Source organism: Aquila chrysaetos, chromosome 14 (genome assembly GCF_900496995.4).
Source record: "Aquila chrysaetos chrysaetos chromosome 14, bAquChr1.4, whole genome shotgun sequence".
NCBI classification, from domain to species: domain Eukaryota; kingdom Metazoa; phylum Chordata; class Aves; order Accipitriformes; family Accipitridae; genus Aquila; species Aquila chrysaetos.
Genome location: NC_044017.1, coordinates 3484776 through 3499839, shown reverse-complemented (window position 1 = coordinate 3499839; position 15064 = coordinate 3484776). Strand labels below are relative to the sequence as shown.

At 36.9% G+C, this 15064-nt stretch overlaps 1 protein-coding gene across 1 annotated transcript in view; it reads left to right on the top strand.

The window, feature by feature from the left end:
• The window catches only part of ITGBL1 (integrin subunit beta like 1), a 146336-nt gene that overhangs the window by 75128 nt on the left and 56144 nt on the right, over nt 1–15064 (top strand). Inside the window, exon 7 of the mRNA XM_030036522.1 lies at nt 661–807. Within this exon, the coding sequence (XP_029892382.1) occupies nt 661–807 (147 nt within the window). The remainder of the gene's footprint in view (nt 1–660; nt 808–15064) is intronic.

Below are 15064 nucleotides of genomic sequence, written 5' to 3'. Positions count from 1 at the left end.
TCTTATGGAGTTCAATTGCTCTTCCTCACCTCAACTTGCACAGTGAAATTTGCGTCTATGTTGCTATGTTCAGGCATGGTCAGGAAGAGTCACGTTAGCTAATGAGATACCAAAACCACATCCAACTGCCCTATTGAAATGAGAATTGATTATGTCCAGTATTTTATTACTTGCACATCACTATTCAGTAGAAGGCACTGGTTTAAGACTTGGAATTGCTTTGACATTGCTTGTGTCTAGTGGATCACATTGATTGCAAGTAGGTAAAAGATGGTATTGATATATCACTTAGACAATATGCTGCAACTGTGGTAGAAAAAGAACACAATAAAGGTAAACAAAATATTGCCTTATGATGGCCCCACTTTTCCAGACAGTGGTGAAATGTGTATTTGTATCCTCTGTCCCACCCTTTCACCTGAGGAGCATGTGCTAAGTGGCAGAATATCCCTCAAGAAAAAAATTTAAAGGAAACATGTCTCAAATGGAATGATAGTCCAGTGCTATTTTCAGAAAAAAGTAGATATAGTGAATTGATTGTATTTTTTGCCAGTCTGATTATTTAATGAAACCACAACTTTGATAAAGTTCATCTAATCATGAGGTTTTAATACTTATAATGTGTATGGAGGCTAATCTTTAATTGTATTCATTGTGAAGGTCATGGACAGTGTAATTGTGGAAGATGTGACTGTAAAGAAGGATGGACTGGGAAGAAGTGTGAACATCCACATTCTTGTCCATTGTCAGTTGAGGAAAGTGCTAAGAAATGTCAAGGAAATTCTGATTTACCTTGCTCTGGAAGAGGTAAGCACATTTCTGGAAGAATTTTCATGCCCTTAATGTGTACTTCCATTAAAATAATTTTTACAGATGTCCAGCATTACTAGTACTGAAAAATGTGAACTTTTTTGGCTTACTGTGCATGAATCACACCTGCATAACTTGTGAGTTATGAGAAGGGAGGAGAAGAATACAAAGGTCACCTATTTTTCCTGTCATCTACTGCTTTGTATTTTATTTTACATATCTCAACATTTGTTTTGGAGGTTTTCAAGGATGCTTTGAAGATTGCTGCAGTTACGTCTTTACTAAAGATACATTAAAAATATGAACCTATTCTATGTATTCTTTGACAAAACCAGCTTGAGATTTTCAGCCTTTGTAAAATGTTGTGGCACCATTGTGATAAGAGCTGTTCAGATTTACACTGCCTAAGAACCTGCCCTACTGAGTGCAGGACTGACGTCTAAAATGCAGTTGTCCTTCAGTGCAGTTTCCTAGCTAGCCACTGGCTTTTCATTTGAAAGCATTTCTTTGTGACACTGTAGCCTTTTCAAAAGCTTTGACTAAAAAAATATACTAAAAGTCATACGTACAATTGAAATACACACGGCAAGCAAAAGAAAACTTTTCTCAGAAGGAAAAGGACCTGCTAATTTTCATCTGTCACTGTGTGAAATGTGGTTTTCTGCAGAGAGAAGAGAGAAAAGTAAATATGAGACACACTTTTTCTAGAACTGGTAATTGAAGTTGTTATGAATTCTGCCCACTTAAGTATTTGCTGGGAAAGGTCTAAAGCTACTCTTGAATTATTGCATTTGACCCTAAATGTCATTTCATTTGCAATTTCTTCTTTCACTAATACTATCTAACATAGTCAAAAATTGTAGGCTGTCCACCCAAGTTAGCACTGTGGTAATTGTATTTTTCTCCCCTTGTAAATGTGTAGCAGGTCATAACTTAATAAATGCAGCATTAGCTGTATCTTAAAAGAACTGTGTATGAAGAGATTGTTGCTTGTTTTTTTCTTAATTAAGCTACAGTTTTGCAGTGAATTACATCTCTCTTTCTTTTCTTGCTAAAAATTCTCAAAGGAATTTTTGGCTACAAGTTAGGTGAAACATGGACATCTGTAGAGAATTAACTGCATTTTATTGTTCATAATTGCAAGAATTATAACTAAAAGAAAGGAATGTTGACATTTTATTTATTTATTTATTTAATACTGGCTCACTCTTTTCCTGTTCTCATTGGTTGCTGAATGTCTCTTCTCTCATCTGCTTCACTAGGAGTTGTGTATGTTGAGCATGTGGAGTCAGTTCTATGATATAATTGCGTTGTGCCCTATGAGAGTCAAATGATAGAAAAAAGAATGACAGCCATAAAAACAAGTTTAATTTGAGTAAAAATACAGTTTTAAGTTATGGAACATATTGTTCTATTTATATTTTAAATTTTGAAAAGTATTATTAAGTATAGTGAGAAGAGTGAGTTTAAAGATTTCGATATTAATGGCAATAACTATATCCTCTTGGCTTTCTGAAAAAAAACCCTGAGTATTAATGCTGGCAGTGTTGTCCTGTTGAGATACCAGCAGTGAAGTAAGTCCCCTTCAGGTGAATTCATTTGACTGAATGATCTATTGGTCAAAATTTTCAAATAAAGTACAAGCAGTATCTATTGGAACAAAAAGCTTAATTGATAGTGGCTTTCACTGAACTTCCTTTGACTTCCATCAAGAAGAGGTCACCAAGGTTTATGAGAAGTGCAAATGGCACATTCGTGAATCTAGGACATAGTATGATAGAAAGCTACTGTAATGAAGGAACAAGAGATTCTGTGTTACACACTTGAAAAAAATGCCCATGAAAACTGTCATTTTGAAATGGAATGTGGTATCTTGTTTTAGTTCTATGAACAATTTTGTTTAGGAAATTGGGAGAGAAAGAGAAAAGAGATTTTAGTCTAATCTTCTGTAAGTTTCTTACACTGGATTCCCTGGATTTCCCTTTCATCCATCATATTTTGGATATAATAAAAAACGTGAGAAAGTTCCTGTACTGTTGAAGTGAAAAATTGTCATTGGACTTGCACAGTTAAATTCTTTGGTCCCATTTGAAAATCCTACTAGTTGTCATTATGGCTTGTCACGGGTAGAAGTATTACACAAGCAAATGAAACAAAATAAAGATTTCCAATCAAATGCAACCTATTTCAAGTCTTCTGGGGTTGGAAAGGCCATGAACACGTAACACCAGCCCCAATTTTTCTGAAGTCCATAGGGAGGATTGTGTAACAAGGAAGGCAACGTTCCGAAGGGAATGTTCTAAAGGAAATGGAAGTGTTGCCTTTTCCATTTGAACATTATTGTTTTGGTAACCACCTTGTAATATTTTTCTCCTAGCTATGGTACAAGGACAGTAAATCCTTGTACAGGTCAGTAATCCACTGCACTGCTGGAGATGTTGAGTACTTAACATCCTTAACGTTTAATGGGATCTTTCAGTAAGGCCGTTCATGTATGGAATAGGATGCAGAACAGAAAGCCCAGAGATGCAGGTGTATGACTTTATGACTTTGCCATGCATTGTGTTTCCCTGAAGAATGTTTTCTATTCATCTGTACCTTTTGTTTCTAGGTTAGTCAACAACAGTTGTGACAGCTAACATACTCTTTTGCAATCACTTTTATGGTCTTGAATAAAGACAAAGCATTTTTAGGATTTTTAATGCCATATAGATAGCCAAAATGTGTAGGGAGAAAAAGAACTGTTACAATTCATAGTAACATATAGCTTTCTAGAGTCTCTGTCTAAATGCTGACATATGCTCAGATTTTCAGGTGGAGGAGTTTGAAACTTCACTTATGTTACTCTGTTCCCGAGATTAACAAAAATTGTCTCTCCTAAATGTTATTTTCTCATTGAAATATTAAGCATGATTTCAAAATGTGATAATCCTTCACTTAAACAGTAGTAAAAAAAAAAATAAAAATCCATGTTGCTTGAGGAAACATTGAAGAAATAGTCCTTCAAAGGTTTGGCTGGCCATTTTTATTTTTTTGCGCATTTTGCAAAACTTTCTGATATGGAAGACTATAAAACTCCCAATGATTCAGCTTCATTTGGAGATTTAAAATCTCCAATAATAATTACAGAAGGTGAACCAGAGGAAAAAAAACAACAAAAAACCCCACCACCAAATCCTCTAAATTCCTCATAAAAAAAAAGGTATGGGATTTGTATATTTTTGTGTTAGAGATTTGGGATGGTGGGGGCTTACAATAAAAAAAAAAAAATTCCTTTGTTTCACTTCACAAAATTGTACAATATTAGCACAAAAATCATGGCAAAATTATATTCTTCAAAAATTTTCAATCAGTCTGAGGGACGAAAAGCTTCCATCCTTGAACATCATTTTGGTAAGGTGCTTATTTTATACCTTGTACTTTGTTTTACAGGTAATGATGAATGGGAAAAAAAAGAGAATGTTAGCCTAATCTTACTCTTTTGTTTATGATTCAATGACCCAATATGTTTGTAATATTAAATTTTCATATAAGGTACTGGGTTTTTATATAAATGTACCCAAATTTTTGTTAGTTACCTTTAAGGCAAGTTATGTCCTTACAGAGGCAGACATAGAGAAAGCATCAGCAATGCAAACTAAGATAATCGTCATGTGCCACCCAGATTTTGAGAATCCCAGGTTCCCTTAACTGTAAGTCATGTAAACTCAGCAAGAAGAAAAAAGATATAGGAAAAAAATTAACAGTGAAAGAAAGCTTTTTTTAAGTGAAGTGTTTAATATATCAGGGGTACATAAAAGGTGTATTAAAAATTTTAGAGAATTAAAAGGATGTTATGAAGAACATGACCTAATTAGATAATCACTGTCTATAAAATGCTATAGATTACAATTTATCAATCTGCATTTCATGCTCCTGAGAGCAGATGAAGCAGTGAACTTTTATTCCGGACTGTAATTCCCTTCCTGATTTTCCCATCATTCACAGGAATAACAAGCTGTTTCATGGGTAGTGGTCAGCATGTGGGGAGAGCAGAGATGCTGCCAAAAACGTATTTCACTATGGTCTTATATTTCTTAGCTGCTTCAGTAGGCGAAGGAGAGAGAAGGCTTTATATTGACATGCTGAGCAGTAAGTCAGAATGTCCACATTCTCAAATGATGTTATAAAGGCAGAGGAAATATAAATCCTCTCAGTTTACATCAATCAGGCTGTCTTTACCTTCAGTAGTTCCTGTTGTATATAATGGGAGAGAAGGATCAGATTAAAATTTTGGGAATTAAGATACGGTATCGCTAGGTACTTTCCAAAAATTACTTTCCCTACAAAAGCATGTTGAGGATGAGGAGAGATTCTAGCCAGCTTCATTCATATAAAGTGAATAATTCCTTCTACGCTTTTATTCCCGAGAGTGGTTTTTTTTACTTGCTGCATGACTTTTTGCTATAGATGTAATACTTTCACAGTGAAAATGTGTCCCTTTTAAGAACACACTGTACAACAAGACCAGTGTCAGAGATAAAGGAAAAGACACACCAAAAAAATCCTTATAGTAAGAAATAAAGAGATAGCATTTTGTTGTCAGGATTAAGGGACAAGACAAACCACTTTTTTCTTTAAAATACACATCACTCACTTGAGTTTCCCCTTAGGGCCAAAAGCAGATTTCAAAATAGTTATAATAAAAAAGCCTTCAGGAAGAAAACTGAAAATGAAAAGAGTACGTTTTGAAAATAATAGATGAGCGCTTTCTTTTTAATAATCTTGTTGTCATCACTTACCCTTAGTGAAGGCAACCATCCCATGGCAGTAATGCAAAGACAGATAAATGTCAAATCTTCTTATTGGTAGTGTCTTTTACCATTTTAATCTCTTTTCTAGAATCGCTTTTATTTATTTGTCATATGGAGAGAATGAAACTGTTTCTTTATCTGTGAAATTCCCCCTTACACTTGTGCTCTAGTATTGGCTGTCTGAAATATGAAGAGTTTTTTTGATTCTGTACTGAAAAAGATTTTTATTGTTTTTGCAAACTCTCCTAAGTCCCATTTTCAAGATACTAAATTCATGAGTTCAAAAGTTGTATGGCATTTTGAAAGTTTACGGACATAGTTACTTTACAGTAACTTTGCTGTTTCCTCTCTATTTAAAATTATCAGATGTTGACTGACTTAGTGGAAGAGCAACAGTGCTCAATGCATTATTAAAGATTCCTTGTGGTGAACTAAGACAGTGAATCAATTGCTTGTGTTCAGCACTGGCTTCTGTAATGCATATTGCTAGTCTGCAGGATACCATCTCCTGGAGTCTGGAAACAAAGCTTAGGGACAAGGGTCAATGATAACCCCAAAGAACAGTGCCATTGGCCAGTGGCTGCCGTAAAGTCCTCATCCTTTTGGGGATATCTTGGCTGTACTATTGTATAATATACACTTTATGCTATATTTCATATAGAGGAAATGGTTGACGGTTGGACTCGATGATCTTCAAGGTCTTTTCCAACTTAAATGATTCTATGATTCTGTGATTCTATGAAATGCTTAAATTCCACTTGATACACCACACCATAATATGCAGAAGGAAAGAGAAGCACACATGGAATAAATAATATCTGTGTACCAACAAGAATGGATGGAAACTAGATAAAAAGAATGTGCTAAATAGGTGCCTAAAAGCAGGTCTAACTATGCAATTCTCTTGTGACCTTTGGGAAGTCTTACATGACTGATCATAAATATGACATAAAATATTCAGCTTGTAAATAATTTCTGGGGTTAGATCATCAACTACTCTAGCTTCATATAAACCTTTTGATGATATCATTGGTATATCTTCAAGATATTTAAATCTCTACAAACTGTAATGTAGTCATGCCGATCTGATCATCTCTCCAACAGGTAAGTGTCTACAGTTAGGTATGATGCCTTAAAAGGGCAGAAGGGCTGCTGGTGGCATGTGTCAGACCATGAGAACTAGTTCTGTGCTGTTACCACTGGACCCTTATTTACTATAGTTTTATGTCCTCACAGTTCTGGTTCTTTTGTTCTAAGTGCAGTTATCAAGTAAGGACTTTGGGGTCCCCCTCTAGTATGATTTTGCCAAAATGAATCAACAAAAAAATTTCCTATTTCTATTAGGTACCTACAGAAAAACATTGTTTCTAAGGCCTATTGCTTGTTGACTTAGTAGAGGAAGACGATAGCAGAAGTCGCCATTTGAATAATTCACTATACTTTACATATGACAGGATGGGGTTAGAGCAAAAAAGTGTAAACAATCCTAAGGTAAAATCTAGGTTACTATCCCTGCTACCAGCTCCTTATTGCAGCCTCTTATTATGCAAATTGCATTGTTTAATTGAAGTGTAAATTACTCTAATGTACATCATCTCTGAATTTGGCCTGCTGTTTTCATTCATTTTGCATGACCCCTGCATTCTGAAGGAGGTCTTAATTAAAGCACTCTAGTAGACAGCCTGGCAGCAAGTGATGTTATTAGCTGGTGTAACAAGAACAGAACATAAATGCAAGTCATGCATCACGTCTCTGGCTTTCACCTCATCAACTTTGAGACTGAGTTCTGTTATACATCTGTGTGCTTCAAGCAGAGGGGCACTCTTACTATACTAGTGCTTTCATGCTGAATGAGCTGGCACGACATAATTTGTTACACATTTTGGTATACCCTCATATGCTGGACTGGGACTCTGAGCTCCACTTGTTGAAGTCTAAGAGAAAAAATACAGAAAAATAGTTGCATCACACTCTCCTAGATTTGTCTATCAATAGTTTAGATCACTGATTTTAAACCGCTGCTCTGATTCAGGCTCTGTATGAGCCTATCTCTCTCTGTTAATTGAAGCAGGATTCTCTGGAAGCTGCCTTTTGTTAGGAAAGCCTGTTTGGAACTGCTGAGATTATTTCACCTTTTTCCAATTCTGTTTTTTTTAAATGTATTTATCTTTTTTCACCAGAAAGTGTTCAGGAGCTCAATACTTCAGTATTTCTCTGTAGAGAAAGCTACTTATTTGTCAGTGACCCACCTACAGCACTCCTGGCTATTGTTTTTGCCTTTTACTGTTGTCTTTTGGGGGATACAGCAAGTAGGGACAGAGGAACCAAGGAAGGACTTTAAATCAAGAGAACATTTCATTTCTGCAGTGAAACCATACTTGCAGTGCTTATAACTCAGTAACGAATAAATGGTTCAGGAAGTACTTTGTTTCTGCATAAGTGCTTTTTTAATCTGTTCTGGTAGAAGCAGGGTGTGTTAGAAGTCTGTTTCGGAGATGTAGGTGATATTGTAAGAGTGAAGTAGTTCACAAAAATTTCTGTGATAGAATTTGTTAATGTTCTGAAGTTTCCCACTTGTTTTCGCAGTGAGAAGTTTGAGAAGAGGTAAAGAACAGAGGAAAAGTAACATACCTGGTTTAGAATGATACTTAGGAATTAGGACTGTGGGATAAAAGCCCAGCATAACAAAGCAATCTCTAAACCATGGCATCTATGGCTGGCAGAGTAACAACCATGGATGCCACTTTGCAATGTGAGTAACTTGACATGCTCTTTCAGTATAGCATTTTTTGATTCAAATATCTTCTATTTTTTTTCTCACCAGTAAGAAAGGCAGTGTAGGACAAAACAAATTCTGATGTTTAAATGGATATGCAGGAGGCAGGCACAACTATTTATATATATTTATGTAATTATTCATATCTGTTATATTTATGTAATTATTCATATGTGATATATTCATATATAATTATTTATTATGAGTGTGGTAGGTGACTGCTACAGACCACCTGATCGAGAAGGGATGTGAATGAAGCCTTCTTTAGACAGCTGAAGGAAGCCTCAAGATTGGAGGCCTTGCTAATCACAGGCAATTTCAATCACCTTGATATCTGCTGGAGGATCAGGATAGCTCAATGCAAGTAATCTAGCAGATTCTTCCCACATCTCAAGCCCCTGAACCTCAAGGCAGGGACTGAAGGAATGAAATCCCTCCCATTGTAGGAGAAGATCAGATTCAAGTTTACCTGAGGAATGTGAACATACTGAAGTCCATGGGACCTGATGAGAAGCAACCCAGGGTCCTGAGGCAACAAGTTGCCAAGCCACTCTCAATCATATTCGAAAGGTTGTGGCAGTCAGGCGAACTCCCCAGTGACTGGAAGAAGCTGGCAAATATTGACCTGTCAGCCTCACCTCTATGCCTGGTAAGATCATGGAAGAGATCCTCTTGGAAGATATGTCAAAGCGTATGGAAGACTGGGAGGTTAGAGAGACAGCCAACATGGCTTCACCAAGGACAAATTGTGCCTGAGTAATCTAGTGACCTTCTCTGAGGGATTGACTGCATCAGTGGACAAGGGAAGATCTACGGATGTCATCTACCTGGACTTCTGTAAGGCCTTTGATATGGTCCCCCCTAATATTCTTGCCACTAAATTGGAGAGTGATGGGTTTGATGGATGGACTGTTAGATGGAAGAGGAATTGGCATGTCCAAAGCACTTATAGTCAATGGCTCAATGTCTGAGCTGAAACCAGTAACGAGTGGTGTCCCTCAAGGGTCTGTACTGGGACCAGTACTATTTAATATCTTCATCAGTGATGTATACAGTGGGATTGAATGCACCCTCAGCAAGTTTGCAGATGACACTAAACTGAGGGGTGCAGTTGATACGCTTGAGGGAAGAGATGCCATCCAGAGGGACCTTGACATGCTTGAGGAGCAGGCCAATGTGAACCTCATAGAGTTCAACAAGGCCAAGTGCAAGGTCCTGCACCTGGGTTGGGGAATCCCCAATATCGATACAGACACCAGGGATGAATGGATTGAGAGCAACCTTGTGGAGAAGGACTTGGGGATACTGGTGGACAAAAAATCAGATATCTCCATCCTTGGAGATTTTAAAAACTCTGTGGGTCACAGCCCTGAGTAACCTGCTGTAATAGGACTGCTCTGGGCAGGACTTTGCGCTAGTTGACCTCTGGAGGTCCTTCCAGCAAACATGATTCCATGACTCTATATACAACCTACGTAAAAGATATCTTGTAGTCAATCGGCTTTAATTTCTTGTGCAATTTTGAAGAGGTTGGGATGCAACTGTGCATTCTGTGGAATGTGTTATTTCTAAGTACCTGTCTCTGCTGTTTTTAAAGGTTATATACTTCAGGGAGTAGAAACAATTCCATAGAGTAGCTGGAACACCTAGCGTGATCATAGATCACCTACAGCTGCAAAATCTGAAAAGCAACCTGTTGGCTTTGTCATATGTCAGTCTTCATCATAGTAATGGCTATTAAATCATAGCATGTAGCTTCACCTGTCAAGAAATAACAGCAAAGTAAGTGATCCATACACAGATTAGAGCCAGCCATTTTGTTTCTGAATTTTGAAACCTAGCATGTGTGTTACAGTTTGGCTTTGCATTCTTTCTGCTTACTGGTTAGAAAAGTAAAGGAGCGTGTTTCCTTGCCTTTTTTTCAATCATTGAGCTCAGCTTTAGTTTTTCTCTCTGAGATCTCCAGAAAAAAAAAAAAAAAAATCAGTGTGCAAGTGCTTTATTGGCAGCTGTTAAGAGACGAGATTCTGCATTGTGCCTTCACCACTGAAAAGGGAGATAAAATGCAGCAATACATTTTTTGTACACAGTGGGCCAATCTGCACAAGCCCACTAGCCAGCCAGCTTGCATGGTTTTGTTTCTAATGAGCCACATGCCTATTGGAGTATATTTGGAGGCATGGGTTTAGGTAGGGTTAATCTGATGGCTAAGAATGGGTAGGGTACAAAAGGCACAAATCTGTAAAAAATTGGACTTGCTCGTTTCACAGCTCATGGAGGAATGTGTTTCTCTGATGGCTGTAAGCATTAGTCACATGAAAGATCCCTCTTATTTCCAGTCAGTGCTTCTGAAATGCTACCATCTCTGGACACATTGCAAATTTCCTTTTGCATGTGATGTGGTCTTCCTTGTTCCCTTGATTTTATTTCTTCCTCTAGCAAAGACGACCTCTTTCATCTGTGAAAGACTTCTGTAAAAGAACTGGAAGGCCGGGACTGCCTTCTCTCTGACAGCTAGTTATCTTCTCTACATAGTCTCTTCTGTATCCCCGTTTTGTTTAATTGTTCTTAACCTGTATCTTCCCATTTTCAGTTGGTGGGAGTCTCTCTTGCTGTTTTCTAAATGTCAATATTCAGTGATTGTTAGTGTGTCTTTTGACATAGTTGGCCTTTTTTTCAGGCACCCCTGTTTTTTCAAACTGTTTGAGCTTGGCTTCTTGTTTAGCAGAGCAGGGAACATAATATAGAAGGTAAACTGAAAAAAAAAAAATTCATAATGTATTTACCTTATGTCTATATAATATAAAAATCTCAGCATTGAAATTGTTATCCAGAAAAAGAGTATGTGAGAAATAATAGTTTTGCCATAGTGTTGTGTGTGAATTTGGGTTAAACATTCAACAGTGCCTGTTCTTTTTACATTCCAGTGAGATATGTATCTGTAGATGATGCATATATCTTAGAAGAATTCACCATACATTAATAAGGTGTGATAGATCACAGTCTTAAGTTATCAGGCCAACTGATGTTGTTTACAACTGAAAGAATATGGTTAGTATTCAAAAAGTTCAGGCAAAGCTTTGCGTAAGTGGATACTTGCAAGTGCTACGCTTTGCAGCAGGCTGGCAATTTTGGAACATTTCCCTGTAGTGGATTGCTGTAATTATCATAATTGCCATTACCTAATGAAAGAATGGACTGACACTCATTTGTGCTAGACTTCCTTTGAATCTTTTGTCTAGTCTGTGTCTTTTATTTGATTGGATAGCGAGCTGCGTATAGACCGACAACATCAACAACTTTGATGGATGGTATGTGCTTGTTGAGTCTAGAAAGGGAATATATTGTTGTCAATGCTAGATGCAGAAACTGCATACACTTAAGCAGTAAATCCTGATAGTCAGAGGTTTGCAGTAAAATTTCTTTAGTTTCTGCTGAAGGATGCCTAACAAACTTTAAATATACTTGCTCTTTTGATACACAAAAATAATTTGTAAGGAGGTAGAACATAAGCTATTCCTTCCAGTCAGAGAAGATACAACCAATTAAAATTAATAATAATTTTAAAAGTAGATTAGATTTTTGCTGCTCCAAGCTGTCATCCTATTTTGGTTCACTTAAAAAATGATGTCTGACCTGAAGTCAGGTTTTATCAACATATTGAGTACTTGCAGAGGTATGGGAATGATTCACACTGCCAAAAAAATTATTCATTGAAATGTGCAAGGGTGATTGTATGAAGGAATGTTTATGCAATTCATACAACACAAGAGCTAGATGCACGTTCATTTCACATTTGTGGAAGCATAGCATCTATGTAAAATGAAGTACCTTCTTTCTCAGGTACCTTGAAGTACCTTCTCTCTCATAACTTTGGTATATCAAGTATTTGTAGTTTGATCACAGTAACAGGAAACATTTCAAAAGAATCTCTGCTGGGAAAAAAAGCAATTGAGGTGTGTGTACATGTTTATGTGTGAGAGCTGATTAGATTTCACAGCTTGTTGACTAGAACAAGTACTTGATATAAAGTCATGAAGTTGTACATTGCAGCGAAAAGTGAGACGAAGGCCTGTATTGTCCAAAATTTTCACTCATCCCCATAATAAATGTATGTATATTGCAACATTACTGCATGAGTCAGCTTACATTTGGAAATGCAGAACTGACTGGTGCATGCATAACAGAGCATTTTTGTTTACCTGTACAGCTGCCCACAGGGGGGAAAACCAAAGTCAAGTCATCATGTTAAATACATGCTAGCTATTGTAAACACAGTAGAATATTCTGGGTGAGGGTCATCTCTTGAATTTTTCTAGACATCAAATTGTGAGATACTTCAGCCTCTGTTTTCAGTGGAATGATAGTACCTCTAAATCTGAGGCAATTTGCCCATTTCTTTTATATTTCTGTGTTACTATAAGAGGAATTGTCATTGTTCATACTTTTCCCTACTGTCCTTAAAGAGAATGGCTGTCAGGCTAAACTTTAGATGCCTGCATTTGTGTTCTACAAATCCCACCAGTTTATGAATCATTTAGCCCAGCTGTAATGTTCTACTACAGTACAAGTAAAATTAATAGAACTCTGTGTGGGCTGGAGCAAAGAACCTCTGCTGTTGATATGCAGATATGAGTCCCTTTTCTGAATATCTTGCTGTAGTTTATGGAGTGTTTTGAGCTGCCTTAGCAGTGACGTCTAGACTAGTAAATTAAATAGTGCTATGGAGCATTCCCAGGCACTGCAGCGTGCTTGCCTGTAATGTCAGATTGCTAGAACAGACACTGGCCCACTTTTGTCCTGTGCCAGCTAGTATTCTTTCCAAACAATTCCTGCTTATAGTTCAGGAATTAGCGTGGGCTAGTGACTGGTCCCAGCAGGCAGTCTGGATGAGGCCATCTTCATGAAAGACAGCTTGGTAGGTCGGATGCCAGTTCTTCCGTGCCAGTTGGCCTCAGTGCCAGGGAACAGTCCCAATCCCATTTAATTCACTAGTAAAAAGACATCTATCAAATAGTGTACTGTTGTTACAGTAATGAAGATTGACCTTCTTTCTGCACTGTGGTTGGTGTGGTATCGATGTAGGCCAAGGAAAAGGTGAAAGAAAGGAGTTTCCAGTGCACCTTGCCAAGGACCCATTGCCTGCTCTGAAGCTGTTACCTGCTCTGTGCCTTCTCCAAGACAGCAGCTTGTGTAAAATATATGGATCAGTCCTGTCCCCAAATTGATTTTGTATAGTGTGACAGAAGATTAATAGATTTCAAGGCTGACTGAGTAGTTTGATTTCTTCCTTCTTTTGTTCTTCTTTTTTGAAAATTTTTACTTAAAAATACCTTAAAGGCCCTGAAAATCCAAATGGAAGCAATTTTATATGCTGAAAACTGTTAAGAATTGACAGTGTTCAGATTGCTGGTGAATACCATGACACGTTGTGTTCCAGAATTTGCTTTTTGGAAAGGAAGCCTGGGCTTCATGGCATAATTTTAGAAGTCCAACTTTTCATGGTACAAAAATGACACCCCTCCCTTTTTCTTAACTGGATTTAGACCTGCCCAGGTTCTAGCCTAATCAATGCTTACTTACTTATGTGTCTCATAGTTTCTTGTTTGAAGAGCTTGTTATTTCTCTTCAAGGATATTGCTATGTCATGCTTATGGTGCAGAATGAGTTATTCCACTCCCACGGTAACTGCATATCAGTACAGTGTATTTGAAACATATAGGTACAAATATTAAAAACTTCTTTAATTCTGTAAGAGAGAAAGCTATTGAAAAGTTAAGCAAACTTTATTTTTTTGATAGGCAAAAATAATCTTGCATGTTTATATCAATAGTTATGTTCTCTGCTTTAGTTAAATTCTAAAGTGCTGTTTACCAACTTTCGATGAAGCACTGACTGATACATTAGAGATGCAGGTATTTGTAAGAGTCAGAACACTATAAAGGTAATTTATTAAGTCAGTGAATCTAATTTTCAAAGTATGTAGGCTTTCCTACCAGGAACAAAAGTCCATCTTTTTTTAGCAAAGTAACTTTGAGAAGTTACTACATTTAGCAAATGCTGAATTTAAATCAACATGATCTTGATATTTAAACTGAACTTTTACTGGACTATTTGTTGAGGTTGGTTTTTTGGTGTGAAGGCGCACAATGATCAATAAAAGAATTTATAAGGAAAAAAACCAGTATCTTGCAAAAAGATGTAACATTTGATTAATTTTTTTTCCTGAGGAAACTATAAAGGAAATGTTATGAGTTGCTGTTAAGTAAGAATATCTTTAAAAAGATGTTCTTTAGAAAATAAGTTCTTTAGTGTTTTAAAGGTCTACCAAACACCTATTGATAAAACTCAGCAACATTTTTTATGTGGATAGTCCTTTTAAAGTATTTTCTTCTCAGTGATTGTATAAACAGTTGCATCCTTGCTTTGTGTATGAAACTGAAATGATAGCGTAAGCTCCATGAGAGGGAGGTGTGGAATTGTTTCCCTACTTTTAATCCTTCTAGAGAAATTTGTGTGCTATGAGAAATGAGTACAGACTGGACTAAATATTTTAACTGGGAGCAAGGAACCTGGGGAGAAGTGAGCTGGGGGGGAAAGTATTTAGGCTTCTGACTTCTTACTAAGAGTTTTTGCAGATATCAGTATAGGAAGTATAGTTTGCAACTAAGAGCCTGAATACTTT